Genomic DNA, 25,555 nt, shown 5'->3' with positions numbered 1-25,555 from the left:
TACAGAGTTTGGCTGCGCAATAAAACTAAAAAAATTAACCTTGAAATAAGATAAATTACATTTTAGGCATGTAACTGTAATTAAGGCTAATCTCACCGTAACTCCATACGTCACTCTGGTGGGTGAATTTCCTATAGTGGATACACTCCAAGGCCATCCACTTTATAGGCATCTGACAAAACAATAGGGAGCATTTCAGCGGCTTGTGTTGAATAAAAAAACACACAATGATACGGTACATGAAAATGTAAAGTTCAAGTGAGCACAACGAGTACTAAATTATTGTTTATTTACGCCACTTGACAAAGTTTATTCAAAGCTTACACCGCTAAAACCAAACCTTATCACAGTATCATGCATTATTTATTAGGTCTGGTAAGTTAATATTTCAGAAATGGAATAATCAGTGATATCTGATTCTTTTCATCTTTTGCTTTAAAGGGAAACATAAGAAACAGGTTGGGGCAAATGTGTGTGCGGAGCTGCTGGGTATCAAACTGCACTAAAACTTTAGTTTCAAGAGGTTTGAAGTTTGTCCTATGTGGGAAAACAAACATGGCTGATTTAAAATGGTAGCTGGTTGAAGCTGAACGGAGCAGAGCGTGTCCCAGGATGCTCTATTCCAGTATGGCAACAAGGAGATTCAGATGGATAAGATCAGATCAAGTGCATTAACATGCACGTTAAACGCATTAAACCGTTTTCCTTTATCGGTGTGAGCTCATAAACGGCTTAAAAATGAACCACTCGACACAGCTAGATTTTGGCCATTACCCCGATTTCACCAGGCATGTAAACACCTTAATCTACGTTCTGTCACATTATATGTAATGTTACTGCTTTTTGCAAGTAAAACCCGAGTATTTCCATATAATTTACGGTAAAAGGCTATTCTAAGAAGTCCTTGCCTGATGCATCACATATGATGATATTTAATATAAACAGTTGATTATCTTCTCATTTTTGTAATTAGTAATGTACATTAAGGTGTTTTGTTTTACATTTTCTGTTATTTTGTTACTGTTTATTATATTATGTTAGTGTGGTGTGTTAACCTGATGGTGTTTTGTCTTTGCGTGTATGACCCTGAACACTATATATACTGACCATGTTTTATGGAATCATCATGTGCCTTTTTATATTTTACCACTTGTATTTGTATGATGGTTATTGAGGTTAAAACTGATTTTGCTATATTAACATTGTCACTTAATGAAAAATATGATTATAAGATGTAAAATACAGGCACAAATATGCCATTCCACATTTTGGCTATATATTGTAGGATGAATTTTCTGGATTTTTTTCTATAAATAAATAAATAAATAAATAAATATATATATAAAAATATGATTATAAGATGTAAAATTCAGGCACAAATATGCCATTCCACATTTTGTCTATATATTGTAGGATGAATTTCTGGAAAAAATAAATAAAAATAAAATAAATAAATAAATATATATATATATATATATATATATATATATATATATATATATATATATAGATAGATATACTTAACAAAATATTTGTTAGAGTGATGGCTTTCTCCTTCAATGTAAAGCAGAATTCCTTTACCAATTTTCTTGCCAGGTGAAAACTGTAAGTTTGATCACTCAGAAAATTAGAAGCACACATTTCTTAGTTACATGCCAAGCCTATTCCCAGCCACTTTAATACATTTTGAAATGGTTTGAAATCGACCCTTCATTAGATGTGTTTTCCGACTAGTCTATGCGTAGTCATGTAAAGTGCACACCAACATGACCCTTATACCTATGAGTCTTTGAAAGCGTGCAGAGCAATAATCTTCTGTCTTGTAGTTGGTGTATGGCCTTATTAAACATTGTTAATTAGCCTGTCATAAGGAGATGTGTTCTAAAACCCATAGACAAAGAGTGCAGCAAATCTTTTGACTTCAAACACAAAGAGCATATATCAACTGGGTCAGTGCATGCCCTTTGTCTTGTTGGGGTCATGTGACACTGACTTTTCCACCATCTGCGTTGTATTCCTTCTCATCTGCATCCAGGAGGCGAGCCAAGCCGAAGTCAGTGATCTTTATATGGTTGGGTGACTTCACTAGGACGTTCCGAGCCGCCAGATCCCTGTGCACAAGTCTCCTCTCCTCCAAGTACATCATACCCTGCATCAACACACATATACACACTTATTTAATATGGGAATAATTTAACTGTTGTGTGACAATCGACGAAACTTGCCAATTCAAGAAATTAACGGAATGCATAGCTAATATAAAACTTTGGATGACTAGTAATTTCCTATTACTTAATTCTGAAAAAAACAGAGTTTCTAATGATTGGACCAAAAACATCCGCACGTTCTAACCTAGAATACTGTCTAACAATTGATGGCTGCTCTGTCAAGTCTTCGTCGTCGGTTAGGAACCTGTGTGGGCTCTTTGATACCAATCTTTAATTTGAAAGTCACGTGTCTAGTATCTGTATAACCGCATTCTTCCATCCTTAAAATATATCTAAATTACAATATATGCTTTCAATGAAAAATGCAGAACAGTTCATGCGTTCATGACCTCAAGGCTAGATTATTGTAATGCTCTTATGGGTGGTTGCCCTGCACGCATAATAAATAAACTACAGCTGGTCCAAAATGCAGCAGCTCGAGTTCTTACCAGAACCAGGAAGTATGACCATATTAGCCCGGTTCTGTCAACACTGCATTGTATAAATTTTAAAATATTGCTGATTATTAACAAAGTACTAAATGGTTTAGCTCCCCAGTACTTGAGCGAGCTCTTAACGCATTGTAATCCTTCACGTCTATTGCGATCTCAAAATTCTGGCCAGTTGATAATAGATAATACCTAGTAGAATATCAAAATCGACTGCTGGCGGTAGATCCTTTTCCTATTTAGCATCTAAACTCTGGAACAGTCTTCCTAACATTGTCCGGGAAGCAGACACACTCTGTCAGTTTAAATCTAGACTTAAAAACACATCTCTTTTAACCTGGCATACACATAGAAAATTATACATTCCTATTATTCAAATCAGTTAAATGATTATTAGGCTGCATAAATTAGGTCAGCCGGAACCGGGAACACTTCCTATAACACCCGATGTACTCGTTACATCATACGAAGAATGGCATCCACGCTAATGTGTCTGGGTTCAGGCCGCATCATAGCACTGAAACTGCGCTCGTTAAAATCACAAATGATTTACTCTTAGCTTCTGACCAAGGCTGTATCTCAATACTAGTTTTACTTGATCTTAGTGCTGCGTTCGATACTATAGATCACACAATACTCTTAGATCGGCTACAAAACTATACCGGTGTTCAAGGACAAGCATTAAGCTGGTTCAGATCATACCTATCTGACCGCTACCATTTTGTCTATTTAAACGGAGAAAAATCGATCATAACTCCAGTAAACTATGGAGTGCCGCAAGGATCTGTGTTAGGCCCTCTATTATTCTCAATATATATGCTGCCACTTGGAAATATTATAAGGAAACATGGAATTAGTTTCCATTGTTATGCTGATGACACTCAACTATATATTTCATCACGGCCGGATGAAAACGCTAAATTATCCCAATTGACAGAGTGTGTTAAAGATATAAAAGATTGGATGACGCACAATTTTCTTTTATTAAATCCAGATAAGACAGAGGTAATACTTATCGGTTCAAAAAACCGCCCACAAAACCTCTCACAATACAACTTTAACATAGTAGGGTGTCCTGTTACTTTATCCTCTACAGTAAAAGACCTGGGTGTTATATTAGATTGTAACTTGTCTTTTGAAAATCATATTTCATATGTTACAAAAACAGCATTTTTTCACCTTAGAAATATTGCTAAATTACGTAACATGCTATCTGTTTCTGATGCAGAAAAGCTAGTTCATGCATTCATGACCTCGAGACTAGATTACTGTAATGCTTTATTAGCTGGTTGTCCTGCATCCTCAATAAACAAGCTACAGTTAGTCCAAAATGCCGCCGCTAGAGTTCTTACTAGATCAAGAAAGTTTGACCATATAACACCAATTTTATCATCACTACATTAGTTACCTATAAAGTTCCGTATTAATTACAAGGTATTGCTACTGACTTATAAAGCCCTAAACGGCTTAGCTCCAGTTTATTTAACGGATCTTCTATCACCCTATAATCCATCGCGCTCTTTAAGATCACTAAATTCGAGGCTTCTGGTCATACCTAGGATATCCAGATCCACCAAAGGAGGGAGAGCATTTTCACATTTAGCACCAAAACTCTGGAATAGCCTTCCTGATACTGTTCGTTGCTCAGATTCGCTCTCCCAGTTTAAAACTAGATTAAAGACGCATCTCTTCAGCCAGGCATTCATATAATATTTTAATCTTACAGTTAAATCCGGTCTCTACTTCATAAACGCCAGAGGAGAACTGGCCCCCGACTGAGCCTGGGTTCTCCCAAGGTTTTTTTTTCTCCATTAGGTCACCTGATGGAGTTTTTCGGTTCCTTGCCACTGTTGCCTTCGGCTTGCTCAGTTGGGGATACTTAATTTGATTAATCGATTCAACAGTGCTATTGATCTGCATTACCAAACGTGGATGTTTTACACCAGAAACAAACACTGATGTACTATTTTATTTAATACTGTGAAGCTGCTTTGATACAATCTGTATTGTGAAAAGCGCTATATAAATAAAGTTGACTTGACTTGACTTAATGTTAGTCTTTCTGCTTATTCCGAGGTTTACTGTAATAAGCTGGATCCAGGCTGTATCCAGACCAGATGGAGGACCTGCACCTAGACACGACCACAACGCATCCCTGAAGTGTCAGCAGAGATTGTGTCAACTAGACTCTCATCGAAGGCCTCATCGACACGACAGCCATCGGCACTGATCCTCAACAAACCCGTCTCCACCCCGGTGTGATGACTCTGATCTTAAACCAGATGGAACTGGATAATATTTTGATTGTTCCAAACCAATCTGACTTCTGACCTATAATGCTGCCTGAATCATAATCATACACTGACTACGTTTACATGCAGCCAATAACCCGTTCAAAACCGGGATATTAGCAATAACCCGGTCGCGCAAGGCCATGTAAACACCGGCAAAAACCCGAATATGCTCATATCCCGGTTTTTAAAAACCCGGATATGATACCTGGGGTACCCCTTTTCTAACCCGAATATTTGGTCATGTAAACGTGTATCGGCATATCCCCATCAAAAGGAACATTGATTTGTGTTCTGCGCATGTTCTATTTGCAAGGAATCTTGGTCTTTTGAGTAGAGACGGCGCATACAAAAACCCGCGTGCAGTATACCGGAAGTAAACAAGAAGTAGAGGTAAACATGGCGAGACGCAGCACAGCACCACACTTTTGGAGCGAGGAGGAAAGCGCAAACAAAGGTGATCGCTATCTGCCCGAACTATTCATTATCCGCGTGCTGCTGCTGTTGTTGTTGTCTTTGTAAACAGGAAGAAGAATCGGAAATGACGCATATTGCGTCTTAAGGTTGTCCGTACGTCAAGACGCAAACTGTGCGTCGCCGTTTACATCGGGATATTGCCAATTTCATGTATACAGAAGTAACTCTCTCTACTCACGCATGTAAACGGGTTATTCCGAATGTTTCAGAAACCCAAATAGTGACCTTAACCCGACCATAACCCGAATATTGACAGCTTGTAAACGTAGTGTTAGGTCAATGGCCAGAGCCTGGGTTCTCCCAAGGTTTTTTTCTCCATTCAACCATGGCGTTTTGGTTCCTTGCCACTGTCTTCTTTTTCTACCTTTGTTGCCATTAGCTTGGCTTGCTTAGTTGGGGACATTAAATTTAACATTTAATTTAATATTCAACAATAATATTGATCTGCCTGCATTGACACTATTATACAAGAACTGAACTGAGCTGGATGACGACATCATGTTTTACTCCAGGGCGGATATATATATATATATATATATATATATATATATATATATATATATATGAACTAAATTAATAACTTTTATTTTTAAAACAAAAATGAAACATCACTGTAGCTGGACTGTGATGCTATTTTCTTCTGGAAACACTTTTTTGCATTATTTTCCTGTTATCTCTGTAAAGCTTATTTGAAACAATCTGTATTGTAAAAAGCGCTATATAAACAAATGTGACTTGACTTGACTTGACAATCAAAATCATTATCACTAGCACTGACACACAAGCGTGATGATACTATCTCATAAGCTAATCAAATTCACTTGCATAAAAAAAAAAAAGACTTTTCCTGCTAGACAACTGAATAATGTTTTGTATATTACTGGTAAAGTAACTTTATCTAATATTACTGTACATATAACATATAAATTCATTCTGATATAATTTTTTTTTCTTAAATGGGTTCTATGAAAACACTTGAGAAACAACCAGTAACTTGTCATATATTTGAGCAGTACTTTAAGGTTATTTTAGTATTATTTATATAGTATTATAGCATTTATTAATATTTTGAATGAGCTTTTATTTTTAGATATTTTTCATTTTTATTTTAATTTCAGTTTACATTTTAGTAATTGTTATGTGCTTTGGTATTTTTTTTCCTTTCTATTCTATATAGCTATTCTTTTTTTAAGTTTTAGTTTCAGTAACTTTAGTACTTTGATACTTCAGTAATTAATATTACTCCTAATATTTATATTTTATTTTGGCTTTATTTCAGTTACCAAAAATGAGAGGACAATACACTATAATCAGGTAACAGAGTTGTTCTATATTTCAGTGATACATTTATGATATTTACTTAATATTGTTTATTAGTTACTTATTTAACATATGCTAAATAAGGTCTACTGCAAGACTACAAGATATAACCGCAAAATACACATTTAGATTTATGATGATACCATCATTATCTCTCATAAGCTATTAAAGTTCATGTACTTCTGCATTAGTTTCATCATGATGAAGAGTTTGTATCCTAAAAATGTAGAAGGCGGCATTAGGAAGAAGGCATTAGCTCTAAAATCAAAGTTTGTTTTTTCTGCCTTCACTTTTTTCAAAGACACTTTGTGGAGGGATTACACCAGAAAAAAGTCACAGAATTATTATTGGAGAATGTTCACATTGATAAGCGATGAGTCTCTTCTCAGGCGTGGCCGTGTATCGCAAAACAATGAAAACTCCAGACATCAATTTTCTGGAGGAGCGAACAATGCATGTAATCGATTTAAGTCCAACCCGCAGCATGGAGGCCTTTCGCAAGAAAACAGCCTCTCTACCTTTCCCTCCAAAGGGGCTTTCAAGTGCCCTTGAGCTGGTGGCTGGAGGAAATTTATATCTTAATGTGATTGGTAGAGAGGTAAGGACAGCATGTGGCAAAATGGTTTAAGAGAGCGAGATAGTGAGAGGGAGCTTGTAAAAGTGGGGAAATACAATTTGAGAGGTCCAGTGTAGGTCATCACAGGTGCTCTCTGAGATGAGAAGACTGCGTCTGTCATCACAGAAAGAGTCTGGATTCAAGCGCTTTTAATATCAAATAACTGTGAGAATATATTCATAGGAGGAAAGCGTATTACATCACCTGCATGTTGGCAGTGCATCATATACTGGGGAGAAATGCTCGTGCTTACGCATTCATTTTTATAGGGAATTGAAGAGAAAATCAATATTTTTATTATTTCTGAAGAAACACATTCACAGTTTTTGTCTATTTTGCACATAATAAAGCAACAACCCTGAACATTTCTTGCAAAACAAGTCAATAATATTGTGTATGTGTATGTTTGCACTGAAGTACTTTGTTAGCAGATTACTGGTTAAGTAAATTAATCTAATATTACATATACAGTGATGTATATTCAGTCTACTGGGATAGTTATTTTTCCCCCTACTGCCCATGTATATGGCAATTTACCAGTTGTAGCTCGAGGCTAGTCATCAAACTGAATCAGTGTTATTTTAGTAGTCTATATATATAATTATACAGCAGTATTTATTTATATATATTTTTTATTTTCATGATTTATTTTAGCTTAAGTATTTTTGTCATGTGCTTTTTGTAGCTTTATTTTTATAAGTTTTACTTTTAGTACTTCTACTTAAACTTTTAAGTTAATTAACAGTTTTAGTGTTTTAGTGTTAACTAAACTGAATCGATGAAAATATCAAATTATGAATAATTATGCTACTAATATAAAACAAGAGGACAATACACAATAGTCAGGGTACATAGTTCTTCTATATTCCAGTTGAACCAGGGCCGGCGCTCCGCACACGCACATCACGCACTGCGCGTAGGGCACCAAGTGCTTGGGAGGGGGCACCAAAAAATCTGGGTCGTGAAAAAAAAGAAGCGTCCATCGTCATTGAATTTTGAAATCAGATAACGCCGGCTTATTCCAGTAGCACCTCAATGCAGTCCAGTGGTAGAGCTTTCGCCAGCCGTGTCAGAGGGTGTGGGTTCAAATCCGCCCTTGTATAGGTTTTTTTTTTCTCGTATAGTTTTTTTTCTCTCATCAAAACGATTAGGCTATGTTCATCAGTGGTTGTATATCAAGCAGGGACAAGCAAACGTTTGCATTATGTTTTGTGATTTCAACAGAATGAATAGAGAGTATTCGCAAGTTGTTTTCACTCGACGCGCGCTTCAATCCGTTGCGTTGCGATTGAAGCGCGCGTCGAGTGAAAACAGTGCGGTGTGTGCACGAGCCACGCGAGAAAACTCTGTATCCGTAGTGCCACTGATCGCGGTGGCAACGAGCACTTGATTTAAAAAAACACATTTCAGCACTAGTATCTTATTTATAAAACGAACGAAATGAATGCTCTGCCAGTTAACTGGAGATTTATTTATTTGTAGAATTGGTCCATTCGTGTCGCGAGGGGGAGGGGGAGGGGGGGGGTACCGCCAAGCATTTGTGCCTAGGGCACCCAAATGGCTAGCACCGGCCCTGAGTTGAACACACTCATTTGAAGGATAACTGTCGCCAAATTGCAACCTAGGGTCTTTTTGTCAATCTACCCGAGGCAAACTTTCATTTAAAAGCATAATTGGAATGGAAACGCCAAGTTTGACCGTATTTTCGTTTTCGGTCAAATTGCCTTTTGAACGGGAGTGCTTGGGGCACTTCTATGATAGCATCAAAAATCGATATTTTTAAAACACAAAGTATTCGCTCGAAGTATCACCAGGGGCTCTACACATGACTCGAGCATTGAGAACATTGTTTGCGTACACAGAGTTTACTAAAAAGAAAGATTTTGAACAACTCACTGTAGCTGTGTCCGCCGGCATTTTGACAGTCAAAAATAGTCGATCTCCGAATGTGAATGAACTGACTCTGAATTTTAGTATTGCTTCTTATATGAGCATCCTTTTTCAAATACAAGGTCAATATTGATTTTCACTAACGACAAAACAACAAATTATCCGTGAATTTATATGGAACTAAGCTTTAGGAGCTTTCCATCTTTACTCTTCTCCATGTTACGTTGCATTCGGAGATCGACTATTTTTGATTATTTCCGAAAAAGAAAATACAGTCAAACTCAAAAGTGGCGTTTCCATTCTAATGATGCTTTTAAACGAAAGTTTGCCTCAGGTAGATTGACAAAAAGACCCTAGGTTGCACTTTGGCGACAGTTATCCTTTAATGGCATTGACTTTATCATAATATTTACTATTTACTTTTTAAAAATATGCTAAATAGGGGCTAGTGCAAGACTACAAGATATGCAAACCCATATTTAGATTAAGATATTTAGATTTCCACGGGCGTTTCTTATCATCTTGCTTCTGAAATGCTTGTATCCACTGACTACTTCAGTAGACCTTTCATATTTACATGACTGGGGATTTAAACAAAAAACACAGATTTTTTGCTTAAAATGACACAAATGAGTACTTTATAGCCAGATCTGCTGGATATTCTTTTCATTTCCCCAGAAGTTAATAACATGGTTATAAACCTAAGTGAGAGCTCAATTCTAATTGGGAACTAAAAAGTGGCACATAAAACGGATAATGAAAGGAATGTGGCTTGCTTTGCAGCATGTCAACAGTCTAGGCTCAGATCTGAGAGTGTGTTTCCAACTGTACTTATTAACATGATGGCAGCAGCTCTGAAAGAGAAATCCCCCAATTTAAGATGAGCCGAGAATACATAAGTGGACCGGCTAAAGCAGTCTGGGAATGGAAAGAGGGGTTTAATTCAACCATATTCAAATGGGTTCGGGTTAAGCGGGGAAAGAGTATGATGCTTTTTTTTCAAAAAAAGAATAATATGTTGCTCAGACAGCTCTTTTATTATCTTTTCTATTATGAAACAAATGTTCTTTACTAAAACCAAGTGAGCTGCCTATAGACGTAGGTTTCCAAAGCATTATGCATTGTGATTAAATCAGTAAGACATAAAACCAATATGGCGCCATATTATTATATCATATCCATTATAAATATACATAATTCATTCAGGACAGTCTTTGCATTCAAAACTTCAACCAACACTGGCTGACCTGATGCGTTTCCTACAGTAATAATTGATGGTCTATCCTAGTAAAGCCACAGATGGGGATATTGTGAATGAGACTGGTAGGATATGATAAATTAAACAATAAGCCCTTAGTGTCCCTCAGGGTTGAGGTCAGTGCAGTCCAATGGTGTTCATTATGGGTCACGCACGGGAGAAATGCTAATCGGTATGCTTTAAAATACACAAATGTCTGCAGAACTGTGAAGGAGGAGGGAACAAATCTTTTTATGCCATGCAATCTTTCCCCAGCAAGCAAGTGTAATCTGAGGTAATGGTGTGGGGATTACACCCTCTGTGCTTGCTGAAGGAAAAAAAAAAAATAATAACTTCCTCCTCTCCATGCTCACCCACAGCACCACATTTATTACAGGACTGTATCACATATAACACTACCGTTCAAACTTTTCCAGTCAGTAAGATAAAAAATAAAAATAAAAAAAGAATACTTTTTTTCAGCAAGGATGCATTAAATTGATTAAAACTGACAGTAAAGTTTTCTATTTCAATTGAATGTCCTTGTGCTGTTTTTGAACTTTTGCTGTTCTTGAAAAATGACAGTTCCTAAAAATATTAAGGAACACTAACTGTTTTCAACGTTGATAATAATAAGAACTGTTGCGTGAGCAACAAATCAGCATATTAGAATGATTTCTGAAAGATGATGTGTAATGATGCTGAAAATTCAGCTTTTGTCACCACAGGAATAAATTATTCAAGTAGAAAAATACAGAACAATATTTCACATTGTTCTTGTTTTTACTGTGTTTTTATCAAATAAATGCAGCATTGATTAGCATTAGAGACTTTTTTGAAAAATATTTGAAAATGTATACTGATTTTAACATTTATAAAGGAAGTGACAATCAGATCAAACGACCACGACTGGCAGCCATTCTGTTGCCTTCCTCCTTCCTCTGCACACACTGCAGGTACGTCTCACGGAAGACATGGTCTTAAGAGCTTTTCAAAGATTAATGAGCCTACATTAACATTAATCGTCTATCAAAATGCAATTATCTTAGCGTTTGCAGAGCTGAGGTAGAGAGGAGGGAAACGTACATTTCAGGGTAAATAATCTTGACTTCTGCACGGCTGTACCTGCAAACAAGGAAAGTGCTTGCTTGCACCACATAAAAAAGCAATTACGTCACACTGGCATGGCTTTTCAAAAGTCTTAATTGGACATAAAGCATATTTTATAATCTTATCAAAATTTCAAATCATTTCGGCAGGGAATTAATTATAGATAGATGTGTCTGTATCAAACATTTTCCTTCTCTTTAGCTGTTTTTATTTCTTCAGTGAGAATAGGAAGGTTACAAGACAATAAAAAGGAAGACACTTGGGGGAGAAAATCTATGAAGGTGCCCCCCTGAATGTCTTATTTATGTTCATATTGGAGCCATGCAAACAAAAGTTCAGCCCATAGCATTGTCCTATAGAATGCACTTTGTCAAAAGATTTATAAATGTTTGTCACAACTATTTTCATTGACATTGAGTCCTGGCTGTAAGCAGAGGCCACACATACACACGCATGCATGCGCGCGCACACACGCACACACTTTTTTATTTAAAAGTAATTATTTAGCAACACGTTAAATAGAACAGAGGAAATTTCTTTTGGAACAGAGTCGAATTCTCTCACCCAAAAACCTGATAACATAAATATCCTATCCCCATGTATTAAAAAAACCTAGGCTACACAGTGTTTCTCTCACTCAGTGTGAGTGAGCAGTGCACTGCAGTTCCTATCAGTTGATCCACGTTTCTCACAGGACTAAACCCGAACCCATTCCACAGTCAGAGCACAGGCCGCTTTGCCCCATTCACTCTGGTCCCAGTGTATTTAAAACAGATTACTTCTGCAGCCCGGACAGTCAATCAATACTCACTCTGATCACAATAAGCCACAAGATGGCTGCGGCACACAATATTTATCCCCAGAGTGGACTTCAGTGTAATTAGAAATCAATGGCTCACACAGTCCATTAATGCAGCAGACCTGCTGATAGAGCAACAGAGATCGTCGCATACGCGAGTGTTAAAAACCCGGAAGAGAGAACAGGCGACTTTATGAAATAGCTGAGCAGTCATAGGCAAATAATTAATTAATCAAATAATGTTCAGTCTGGGGATTCTACATTAACGTGTTTATAAGGGCTTTCATAGTGACACTGAGCTCACAAAGTGTGCAATACATATTCAATGCTTATACGTGAATATAATTCACCATAAATTGATAAGTACCAGTGTAGAGCAGATGTCTTCAAATAAAATTGAATGAGGGCCTATAACATAAATAATAATACAATATAACATGCATGTAGTGCCATTTTAATGTATTTAATACATACATTGTAGTGATGCTTGCATCAATCTCTTTACTCTAAGCACCATTTGCTTACTGCATTGTGACATCGCTGCTGAATGAGCAAATATTTGCCATATTTTAAGTATTTTGAGTTTGCAGTCCAAGTACAAAGCGATAAGATAAAAAGTGTACTGCAAAATACTGGCAAGAGAACCTCTTTCTTTTAAGTTGTAGTTACAGACCATACACAGTAAAATAAACCGTGAACAGTCCAATTCACAAACAAATGACTCTTATGAATCGGTTCTTTTAGTGCTTAAAAAATACAGAGTGAACCAGTTAAGTCTGATGCCTCTTTTAATGAATCATTCAAAAAGACTCATGTTCTCTGAATGACTCTCATGAGTTCACTGAATCAACTCAATGAATCCATTAGAGCTGCAGTATCAAGTGATCATTAAATATACTACAGTCTATTTCAACAATATGACAAAAATTATGTTCAATGTTCAAATATTGGTACAGCTCTGATTCGACCATAGATCAGTCACGTTGATATTTCGACCAACAGCAACAGCGAGTGTGATTATCTGTGATATTGATTTTAAACAACAGTTCAATGAACAAGAATGAGTAAGTTACATTTTACACACAATATTGCAAATTGTCTAGTTTTGTTCGGCCAAGGAAAATAGTTCCAAACAAAGCAACAGCAGAAATATTGTGCATAGAGCAAAACACAGCACTGCTGTATTGTTCTTTGAATTGCGAAATCACATTGTTCATAATAACACATTTTAATGGAGGTCAATGAATATTGTATACTTATAGCTCTACTTCAGCTTCAATTAAACTTCATATTGTGTTTTTGTAACACATTACTTTATTTTTTTCCCTAAAAAAACAGGTCTAGATCCAACAGATTGACGGTTCCTCTACAATACCATCACAAACCCTCAATGGGCTCCTGCTGAAGACCCTCAATATGGAGAGATCATTCTTGCACTCACCAAAGGAAACTCAGAAAGGATTTGTCTCCATGTTTAGTAATCATGTTTCAAAATGAGAGCTTTAAAGGAATGAAAAATCCTCTTGTTTCACCATTATTGGATTACTATCTCTATGCCAATACTGCTTCCCCCATAAACTGCTCTGATTAAATTAACTTCCTTCCCAACTCGCTTTTGACCTTTTGAATGATGTCCTTCATTCCCTAAGAGATGGATTTAAATTGTGTTTGTCACTTATTAAGTGTTTGTCATTTTGCAGTGATGTGAACTTCTCTAAAGCCTTCTGTGCGTTTCCTGTCTCTGTGGAGGATTCGTGAAATAAGACTGGGAATAATCACTGAGTAAAGAGTGAGGAGTGAGACCTGTGAAGACCCACCGCAGAGAAAGCGATTCAGTCCTTCTGTCTCGTCACCCGCATTCGCACTCTTTATCCTCACTTATACCTGTAACCACATCTGACTGGGATTAGACTCAGCCATCTTTTCCTCATTCGAGACAAATAATCTGTCCCTGCCATTTCAGCTGTGCAGAGCGTAGAGCCGTGTGATAGGTTTAGTCTAGCAGGTGTCATCATCAGTATTCTGAATGTCCTTTCTGAATAGTGTTACCACCACAAAACCATTCCATTAATTCCAGACCTGTCAGCAGACCACAGTCGCTTGGAAAAAAATCAACAAAATTGGAGGGGAGATCTGTCTATCGATTATAACTTCAATCACACAAGTGATTCCTATATAATGCCAGCTGGCTCTTTTTTGGAAGAAACTGGGGCTTTGATCTTGTAGATAAAGTTTACTACTACTTATTTCAAGCAATTCAAATCACTGTCCAAAAATGTAGTCATGTAGGATGAGATTGTATCGAACATCTTAGTACACCAAAAGCATCAGCATTCCAACCGCATCATATTTAAAGGGATAGTAAAAAAAAAAAAAAAAAAAAAAAAAAAACCTTCAAATAATTTTTTTCTCTCCAAAGTCAATCGGGTCAAATGTTGTTTTGTACCGCATTGACTTTCATTGTATGCGCAAAAACAGTTCAACCTTATTTTGTGGGTGAACTATCCATTTACATTTTAAAACTGCAGCAATTTATAAAAAGCTTTGATTTACAAAAATCATGATTAACAAAATATTACTTTATCAGCTTTTTAATAGCCTAATATACTGTACACTACATATTAGAACGATTGAAGGATCATGTGGCACTGGAGTAATGATGCTGGAAACAAATTTTTTTTACTGTATTTTTTATCAAATAAATGCAGCCATGGTGAGTAAGAGACTTCTTTCAAAAACATGTATTATTCCAAACATTTGACCGGTAGTGTGTAGATGACAAAATAGCTTTCTTGTCATTCACATTACCTCCTTCTAAATACCAGTAGATAACTATGGAGAAAAAAGTTTAGAAAAATAATCAGCAAGAAATAGTTCCAACGACAGCTCCAGTGAGGACGTCTGGTCACCCTAGCCAGTGTGTCCCAATTCGAGACTTCAAAAATCGGGACCCCACTACTTTCTGAACAGAGGAATAAGAAATGCTTATTAGAAATGATGTCTCTTTTTCCTCTGTCAAGCATGTTATGATCTAGCACCTGGACTGTGCATTAATAGAGGCTAAAGAATTTCTCTCTCTCTCACACACACAGGCTGCAAAAGGCAGGCGGTACACTCCCTCTGTGACCAATTTTCAAGCCAGTGTATGGAAAGAACACAGCGCAAGCACAGGAAAAAATAATAAAGAGCGGCATGCTGCACAGACAAAGGGCTAATTAAAAGCTGAGCAGCACAACATGGCTGACAAAAGAGAGACCAGTTTAAGTAGTTTGTGTAAACATGCCACTGAAGACTACTGGTGCAATCACAGAGAGGAGGAGGACGGGGTGTACCAAACAATTGACAGGTGGTGAGAGAGAGAGAGAGAGAGAGAGAGAGAGAGAGAGAGAGAGAGAGAGAGAGAGAGAGAGAGAGAGAGAGAGAGAGAGAGAGAGAGAGAGAGAGAGAGAGAGAGAGAGAAATGAGGAGCAGTACATAAGAGAGAGAGAGATGCAGTTAATACCAGTTGTGCTGCATTAAATAGCCATGTTGTGGTGTTAATAAAATGAAACCAAATCAGGGCTGGTTAAAGGTGCCCAATGATTTCTTTTAAATACCAGGCATTCATTGCATTGGAAAAGAGCAGCTTTTAATTTTGAAAATAAGTTGAGGGACATGAGTAAGCAGTTAATGGCAGAATTCAGTAAAAATAAAATGAAGGTGTACTCAAATGTGAATGTATAATTTCTGCATCCTTCCGCATGATTGGTTCTTTCTGTTCACTGCTTTCAGGTGTGTCTTGTTTAGTCATTAGTCTTGGTGTATAAATAGCCCTTCAAGTCAAGTTATAGCCACGTCAGGTCAATGTCGTGTTTAGTTTATTTTTGTATTGGTTTCACATTTACTCCAATAAACTGTACATGGATTCTCCTTCAACTTGCCATCAGTGGATATTTGTTAAAGAAAGCTAGACAAGAGACAATGGGAACATGAGGGCTATTTATACACCAAGACTAATGACTAAACAAGACAAACCTAAGGGCAAATGAACACAATGAACTAATCGGAACATGATCACATGAGGTTCTATGAATCACATGACAAACAGGAACCATGACTGTGAGAATTTCTAAATAAAAGACATGAAAACATAAACTTGAAACAAGTCACCCGTTCTTCGTACGTCGCTAACTCAGTTAGCTGGATTTGATTGTTGGCGATCTGGCATGATCTTGGATTGTTTGGTTCTTCGACGCTCATCCTAGACTTGCTGTCATAGCAACAGGTGCGCAAGCTTAAACCTGCTCGGGAGCAGGCTTATTTCATGTTAACAGGATTAGATCCCGGCTTTATAAGAGGAGCTGATACGGGAAGTCCAGCGCAGCGCGATAGTGCACTTTCTGAGATTTATATTTTTTCTTGTGACTCGTGAGATTGTCGTTTACATTATTCATTTGTTGGAAACGCACATTTATTTTCGACTTGTTGGAGTCGGGCTTTAACTACAGCACAAACTGTTTGCATTGCCCTAAGATTATTTGCAAGTGGCTCTTTCCTTTACACTATTGGAGAGCTGGAGAACTTACCTGGCGCTTTTAGGTTTAAAAAACAGTTGTAGGTTTTTTTGTGGCATTTCCAAGCCACTTAAGACCCAATGTTGTAAAGCAGTTTTTTTTTAGGCTATCATATTTTTTTATGAAGATCATGCAATCATGACCATGCCGATTACAGTATATGTCACTCAGGCTAACGTGATTGGGACCATAGACTATAGGCTAGACCATAGACTGCCATCAAGGCACACAATGAAATGAACTTTGGCTAACTAAAGGGAAGATTTCAGTGTCTGAAAAGTCTGAGGGTTGCACACCTGACAGGGCCTGTGACATCGTTACATGTGCCACACAACATTGCCAAAAAAACACTTTTCATTAAATGTTTAATAAAAGACAAATATGCGTAGTTCCTTGAGTTTTATTTCAGTTGTTCTTTGTAAAGAAAAGCAAGTGGTCAAGTGCCTGCAACAAGATATTAGACACATGCCTCATGCAACAAATAAAAAGGAAAAGTCGGCTATACACTGCCCACCTGTAGGCCTATGTCTCCTCTGTCTGTGCAGACTCTTCTGTAGGCCTTTCTGTAGATGTGGAATCCTGCAACTTATATTGCAGCCATAAAGCATACAAGTATAAATGAAGTAAAGTTATTTATGCACTTGCAGGTAGGCTAGTTCCTCCATATGACAGTTATCTGAGAGGGTTTATTCACTGTCCAGTGCAATGGAAACAAATGGACATTACAAAGTCTTATACTTTCTTTCCTTTGGAAAGTTAGAAAATGTCCACTTACTGCACATATTTCAGCCACCACTTTCTTGGGAACAGATACAAGTGTTGGTGTATTATGTAAAAGTGCACAAAAGAGGAAAACACAATGTCATTACAATGAACTACACTCGGGGAAAAATGTGATCAATAACTCATGGCAAAATATTTTTACATTAACATAAGTTTATCAGTTTTCACTTTCACAAGTCAAAGCAATTCATCATTACTCAAGATTTAACAGTTGAAATGACTATACGGCCTTAATTTAATGCAGCAAAAGTTATTTTACAGTGTAGGCTACTAAGATCTTTTCTTCTTTTTTTTCTCAGCCTTTTTCTTGGTTGCTTTTATAAACAGACAACCATTTATTTAACAGTGCCTTTTATAAAAGAGACTATAAAAATTACCATTATGTAGAATATTTTTGTACTTCACTTTTGTTCCCATGTTCTAGTGTGGTGACTCTGACATTGCAATGAACAAAGTGATTATGCAATTATTAAAATACAAAAATATAGGCTATTAAGTGATAAAAACATCTAACATGGCCACTTCTAACGGATTTAAATTGTCTGCTACTTTTTGCCAGCCCTCTCTCCTGGCTTTTGCAGACTTTGAGGTGTTCCCTGGCGTTTTGATTAAACATTAAAATTCCGAATAAACTTCGAATATTAGTTCTTGCTCTGCTGAGGAGAAAAACTGAGCCCGCTCTTTGGCCACACTGAACAGCCAATAGCAGCGTTGCTGATCAATGTTTCTACTATCGATACATATCCCCTTTTAAACCAGCGCATGAACGCGCAATTATCTCAGATAACTCAATCCAGCGATACTAATCATAAACAACAGGTGTGCTCGAAGAACCTAATTAGCCGGATCATGATTAGCACGATGATATCATCTTGGATGTCTCATTTGATCTCGGATGTTTTAAGCAACGTACGAAGAACGGGCCCCCTGAGCCCCCTGATCAGGAGTCTTTGATGAGAGAAAGTTTAAAAGAACAGCACTTATTTGAAATATAAATCTTTTATAACAATTTAAAAGGCTTTACTGTCACTTTTGACCTATACAGTGCATCCTTGCTGAATACATTTTTTGAACGGTAGTATCATATTTTTTAATATCCACTTGGCATCACCTCTACATCACATCAATCAGCGTGCCTTGTTTTCAGTCCACTGCACCAGGGAATAAATGATCCCCATTTTAACAGGGGCTCTAATATAGAGGAAGTGAGCAAAACAACTGGAATGTTACATCATCTTTAAGCCTTTACAATTCGGTGGCATTTTCTTTCACAGTGAAGCACATGGTGGGATTGTGGATATTTTGGTAAGAATCAATAGTCTTTTTCCAGGTTCTGCATGCTGAAAGTGGGTGATTTTCCAAATAAATATTTTTTTTTTTTATACACAAGTACACACTTTGAATTGCCAAGAGCAGTTCCAGCACATAGTATACGCAGAAATACAAGGCCATGCTAATCAATACTGACATGATTCTGATTTTTAGTGATGTGCATGATGTATAATTTCACTCATTCAGGCATTCTAATTCATAAAAAATAAGAGGGAAAGAGAGAAAAAAAGAGGAAATTGGAAGTGTACGTGTGTGTGTTTGTAGTGGTGAGTGTATATGTGTGTGAAAATGTGCCCTTGTGTGTGAGAGCCTGGCTTCTGTCCGTCACACTTCACTACCCATTCAGCAGTGCTCAGAGTGACAGAATACCAATAGGGAACTTAGACAGGAGAAGGACAACCGGGCCATGGTGAAACCGAGCTGGACGCTGACAGAAAAAGAATAAGGCAGGAGAGGCAGGACGCTGATCAAATCCTTCAACATATCACTGACATCTGCTTTGTAAATCATGGAATTAACATTAACCTGTCATTCCTATTTATAGCTAATCCATTACGACCAAGACTCTGGAGTCGCCATAGTGCTAAGTGCTATGCTTTTTTTTCTGTTCTGCTTGCTTTAACAAAAACTCACAAAACAACTTTCAAAGTTCTGATTCTTGCTTTCAGTTCAGCCTGTTTTAAAAGCATGAAAAAGAGCTGTCAATTTGTCTATCCAGTGTTTAAAGCTTAGATGCCAATGGGAACAACATAATGAAGAAAATTATACTACAGTCTTGTCATCATAATGTCTTTCTAATGTCATAAGTGGTGAGCTGTAAGAATTCCCAGATTTTACTTGCCGTCTTGATGAATTGATTCTGGCCTGCATGCATTATACTGTATGTGGCGTTCCAACGGCTCTTAAAATCTGATTGGATAAGACTGAAATGAAGCTGTTACAAAACACCTTTATAATTTGGCAAGTCTATTCTTAGGATAATATTACTTGCCAAAATAAGTATTTACTGCAGTGGTCTTATAAATAAATGAATGATGAAAAAAAAAATTAACTACATTTAAATTTATTTAATAATTATATGATACTTAAAAAACAAATGTAATGACTAAACCTATAGCAAACAGGCTCAGGCTTAAGTAAGGGGAAGCTACTATTAAAAGTACACTGCTGTTCAGAAGTTTGGGGTCAGTAAGATTTTTTTCTTACTAAAGATTATTAAAGGTCTTTAATTCAGCAAAGATCCATTAAATGAAAAAAAGTAACAATAAAGACATTTGTAATGTTACAATATATTTCTTTTTTTAAATGAGTATATTTCTTTTTTGAACTTTCTATTCATCCAAGAATCCTATAAAATCCTGTATTGCAGTTTGCACAAAAATATTAAGCAGTACAACTGTTTTCAACATTAATAATAATAATTATCACTAAATCAGCATATTAGCAGGATTTCTCAAGGATTATTTGACACCTAAGACGAGAAAATTCCACTTTTTTGAACAAATGAACAAAGCTTTGGTTGGCATAAAAGACTTCAAAAACATGATGGTGAAAAAAACAATGACATAAAAAACGGTAACACTTTAAATTAGGGAACACATATTCACTATTAACTAGGGGTTTTCCCTCAATAAACTCCTAATTACTGCTTTTTGATAGTAAGGAAGTTTTTGCTTATGTTTATGTATGGGGAGTATATTTATAAAATAAGGCATTAATATGTACTTTATAAGTACTAATAAACAGCTAATATGCTAGTAATATGCATGCTCAATATCACCTAGTTAGTAGTGAATAGTGTTCCCAAATCTAAAGTGTTACCAAAAAAACTTACTGGCCCTAAACCTTTTAGTGTATTTCTGTAAATATTAAATGATATCCAGTAAAGAAGACAAAAAGAATGAGAAACCCTGATTTAAGGTATAGATATGTTTTTTAATGAGAAAATATAGGTGAATTCTAGTCAAGTCAAGTCACCTTCATTTATATAGCGCTTTTATATGCACATGCGCATCACGTGTTCAGTCCTTAGGTATGCGTGTTTTACTATGTGCGCAGGCGTGTAGTCCTTCTTTACAAATCAACCCTCAACCCTACTTGTCTGGCCTTAAAAATGTATAATACAGAATTATTTATCACGTCTGCGTAGCCACGTGGTGACTCTGTACAGATAAAACGACAATGTTTTATCTGTACAGAGGTAAAAGGAAGGGAAGGAGGCCTTCACAGGGGAGAGCCTACAGTAGTTGACACTTCAGGACTGCGTTGTTGTCGTGTCCAGACGCAGTTCCTTCATCAGATCTGGTTACAGCCTGGATCCGGTGGACTACGGTAAGCCTCAGGATAAACAGAGAGACATAGGGCCCTATCTTGCACCCAGTGCAATTGACTTTGTACACCGATGCATGTATCATTCCTATTTTGCACCCGCGCAAAGCGGACTTTTCCCTCCACAGATGCACATCGGTAAACAGGGCGCATGCTTGGCCATAATCAATGTAGCGTGTGCACAACGCGCATACACTTTGATTCTCTCATCTACACAGAAGCAGCAGTTTTCATTTTTGCAAATCATACATTATTACGATAGATAGATAGATAGATAGATAGATAGATAGACAATTTATTATAAAAGCATACATCTAGTTTACACATTTACCCAAATTATCATACGCCTGTTTAACCGAAGTTAATTTGGGTGTGTTTCTCCATTTCAATGTAACTTCTCTCTCTTATACGGCCGTGACGAGAGTGTTGCTCTCCTTGGCTGTGAACCGCTCCTGGCGCGCGCCTGGCAAATCCGCCGTTACAATAGCAATCCGCCATGGAAAAAGCGTGTCTGCTCTTAAAGGGAATGTGAGATGACGCTCTGATTGGTTTATTTCACGTTACGCCCAAACCACACCTATGAATAATGAAGCTACAAAAAATAGCAACAGCGCCCAAGACCTGCCCACAAAGTTACTTGCGCTTTGCGCTTGACACTTGCGTTTCAGATCGTTAAAATAGGGCCCTTACTGTACGTACACACCGCCGCTGACTTGAGCTGCAAAGAAGCTCTGGCCGCCCTTTCAAGGGCGCTTGTCAAAAGTACGGGGAAGCTTGTTGGTCACTCTGACGTAGCAGCATTCTATGTTCGATCATGGGAGAAGAGAAGTGTCACACCATGAAATATAAACAGAAAAAACAAGCAATACATTGACACTAGAAACCTTTTATAATGACAGCATTTTTATAACCGTTTTGGTCACATTTGGTCGGGAAAAAAATAATAATTAGCTATTATTATTATTATTATTAATAGTGAGTGCACGCACACAGCCGGGGCTCTCTCTCTCTCTCTCTCTCTGCTCGTTCTTATATATGCCCTGTCAAGCGCGCCCTTGTTAAACTGATAGGACTTAAAAACACATGCAAATGATAAACTTTCACTCTATGATGGTTAAACTGTACAATTAATCCGATAATGATAGGAAACCCAGCAACGGCGATGATCAACTTAACACTGAATTATAGAAGTCTATAAAGATATGTGTTTTTAGTCTAGATTTGAACTGACAGAGTATGTCTGCTTCCCAAACAATGTTAGGAAGACCAAAGTTTTGGTGCTAAATAGGAAAAGGATCTACCGCCAGCAGTCGATTTTGATATTCTAGGTATTATCAACTGGCCGGAATTTTGAGATCGCAATTTCGGACCAGTTGTAGTTTATTTGTTAAGTGTGCAGGGCAACCACCCTTAATATCATTACAATAATCTAGCCTTGATGTAATGAACGCATGAACTAATTGTTGTCAGTGAGAGCATATGACGTAATTTAGATATATTTTTAAGATGGAAAAATGCGGTTTTACAGACACGTGACTTTCAAATTAAAGATTGGTATCAAAGAGCACACCCAGGTTCCTAACCGACGACGTAGACTTGACAGAGCAGCCATCAAGTGTTAGACAGTATTGTAGGTTAGAACGTGCAGAAGTTTTTTGTCCTATAATTAGAATCTCTGTTTTTTTCAGAATTAAGTAGTAGGAAATTACTAATCATCCAGTTTTTTATATTAGCTATGCATTCCGTTAATTTTGTGAATTGGTAAGTTTCGTCAGGGCGTGAAGAAATATAGAGCTGAGTATCATCAGCATAACAGTCAAAACTAAATCCATGCTTCCTAATGATATCTACAAAGGGTAGCATGTACAGAGTGAACAGCAACGGTCCTAGTACTGAGCCTTGTGGTACGCCATACTGAACTTTTGATCGATAACACATCTATTCATTTACTGCTACAAACTGATAACGGTCAGATAAGTATGATTTAAACCATGCCAATGCAGTTCCACTAATGCCAACATAATTTCCGAGTGTATTTAAATGAATGTTGTGGTCGATAGTATCAAATGCAGCACTAAGGTCGAGTAACACTAATAGAGAGATAAAACCACGATCGGATGATAAGAGCAAATCATTTGTAACTCTAATGAGAGCTGTCTCAGTACTATGGTACGATCTAAATCCTGACTGGAAATCCTCGCAGATAAAATTTCTTTCTAAAAAGGAACATAGTTGTGAGGATACTGCCTTTTCTAGTATCTAGAAAAGGTAGATTGGCCTGTAATGACTAATTCTTTAGAATCAAGTTGCATTTTTTTAACAAGCTGAGGTTTTGGTACGTATCCTAATGACAAAGATGAATTAATGATACAGTATTAAGAAGAGGATCTATGACCTCTGGAAGCATATCTTTCAATAGCTTAGTCATTATAGGGTCTATAGTTCATAAAGTCATTACTGCTGTGCTGCTTGGAAACGTTTGGACTTGAAGCTTTATTTTTCGTTAGTTTAGCCACTGTTTCAAATAAATACCTAGGGTTTTGTTTATTTTCTTCTAAGAGGGTTGAAAAATAAGCAGTCTTTAATCTAGTTTTAAACTGGGAGAGCGAGTCTGAGCAACGAACAGTATCAGGAAGGCTATTCCAGAGATTTGGAGCTAAATGTGAAAATGATCTCCCTCCTTTGGTTGATCTGGATATCCTAGGTATGACCAAAAGCCTCGAATTTAGTGATCTTAAAGAGCGTGATGGATTATAGGGCGAAAGAAGATCCGTTAAATAGACTGGAGCTAAGCCGTTTAGGGCTTTATAAGTCAGTAGCAATACCTTGTAATTAATACGTGACTTTATAGGTAACCAATGTAGTGATGATAAAATTGGTGTTATATGGTCAAGTGCTGGAAAAGAGAAAGTTAAAAGTTTCTGTTGCAATATCGAGTTCTTCTAAGCTATCTGCGATGCTGATGAGATGAAACTGATCAGGAAGATGATTAATAAAGCAATATTTAGTGGCAGAAGTGATAGGTCTAACATATGCTTCTACTCAATACATCTTTTTTTTGTCCATAGTTATAGTTTTGTCTACAAAAATATTGCTACAAATACATAAGTTATTTTTTATGCATGTACTAGTCCTTGATCACTGTTACCAGCGATCTCTGCCTCTAGTAACGCCTCTAGTTGGCTCCATCAGCGCATGGTTCTGATCTCAGGTGTTGGGCCTTTGGGGAGGGAAATGGTGTGCCAGAACATATGCCAACACATGACCTTGTCCTGACGGACTGGGCTGTACTTGGCATGGGGCACGGGGCACCAGATGGGCTTGGTAATGTGCTCGGCGTGAGGGAGGAGCGAGACCTACGTGTTCCTCTCAATCAGGTAAGACCTGAAGACCTGGAGACCTGTGGAGGCCTTGGGGGTGGGGGGCCAAATTCATTAACAACACAGTGTGGGGGGCACAATAGGGGAGAGGGGGCATCACCCCCACCCAAAACACACACTCTTATTTGTCCTCTGCTGTGACCTACAATCGTTAAAATCACACATTGGAATTATTAGTGGAAACGGAATAATGTTGTTTTCTTCCATACCATATTTTACCACAAGAGATAGTTCACCTAAAAATGCTGTCATCATTTACATCCACGTCATTCCAAACCTGCTATTTTGAAGAATGTTGAGGTCCAAACTACTTTGGACAAAAAAAAAAAAAAAAAGACATTATTCAAAACATCTTTTATGTTCCACCTAAGAAAGTCATACAGGTTTAGAACAACATGAGAGTGAGTAAAAATTATTACATGATTTTCATTTTTGGGTGAACTATCTCTTTAAAAACTTCCCAAGATCAACTATAACAGGTACTATGAAAAAATATATATACTTCAGAAGAAAATGTAAAAAAAAAAAAAAAAAAATGATAAAAATATATAAAATACAATAAAACCGCCATCCAAAATGGAGCAGAATGTATTTAGGTTAAGAGTGACTTCCACTCTACAGACTTTAACTTTCAAGAAAACATGAGTGATGGTGACTCTCTAGGATGCAGTCACTCTCTTCACATGACTTGTTGCTGTTAATTGAACCTCATATCCACCAATTTACTGCTCAATTTGTTGGCCTGGATGCGTCTCTTTAAGCTGTAACGGATGCCTGGCAACA

At 37.1% G+C, this 25,555-nt stretch overlaps 1 protein-coding gene across 1 annotated transcript in view; it reads right to left on the bottom strand.

The window, feature by feature from the left end:
* erbb4b (erb-b2 receptor tyrosine kinase 4b) overlaps positions 1–25,555 on the bottom strand; it is a gene marked incomplete at its 3' end in the record, with an annotated part of 371,526 nt that overhangs the window by 15,298 nt on the left and 330,673 nt on the right. Inside the window, exons 21-22 of the mRNA XM_081368808.1 lie at positions 1,994–2,149; positions 97–172 (exon numbers count right to left, since the gene is read on the bottom strand). Coding sequence (XP_081224934.1) covers positions 97–172; positions 1,994–2,149 — 232 coding nt within the window. The remainder of the gene's footprint in view (positions 1–96; positions 173–1,993; positions 2,150–25,555) is intronic.

The sequence above is a fragment of the Scardinius erythrophthalmus genome (assembly GCF_964197995.2).
Source record: "Scardinius erythrophthalmus genome assembly, chromosome: 6".
Classification (NCBI taxonomy): domain Eukaryota; kingdom Metazoa; phylum Chordata; class Actinopteri; order Cypriniformes; family Leuciscidae; genus Scardinius; species Scardinius erythrophthalmus.
This window is presented reverse-complemented; position numbering and strand designations above follow the sequence as displayed.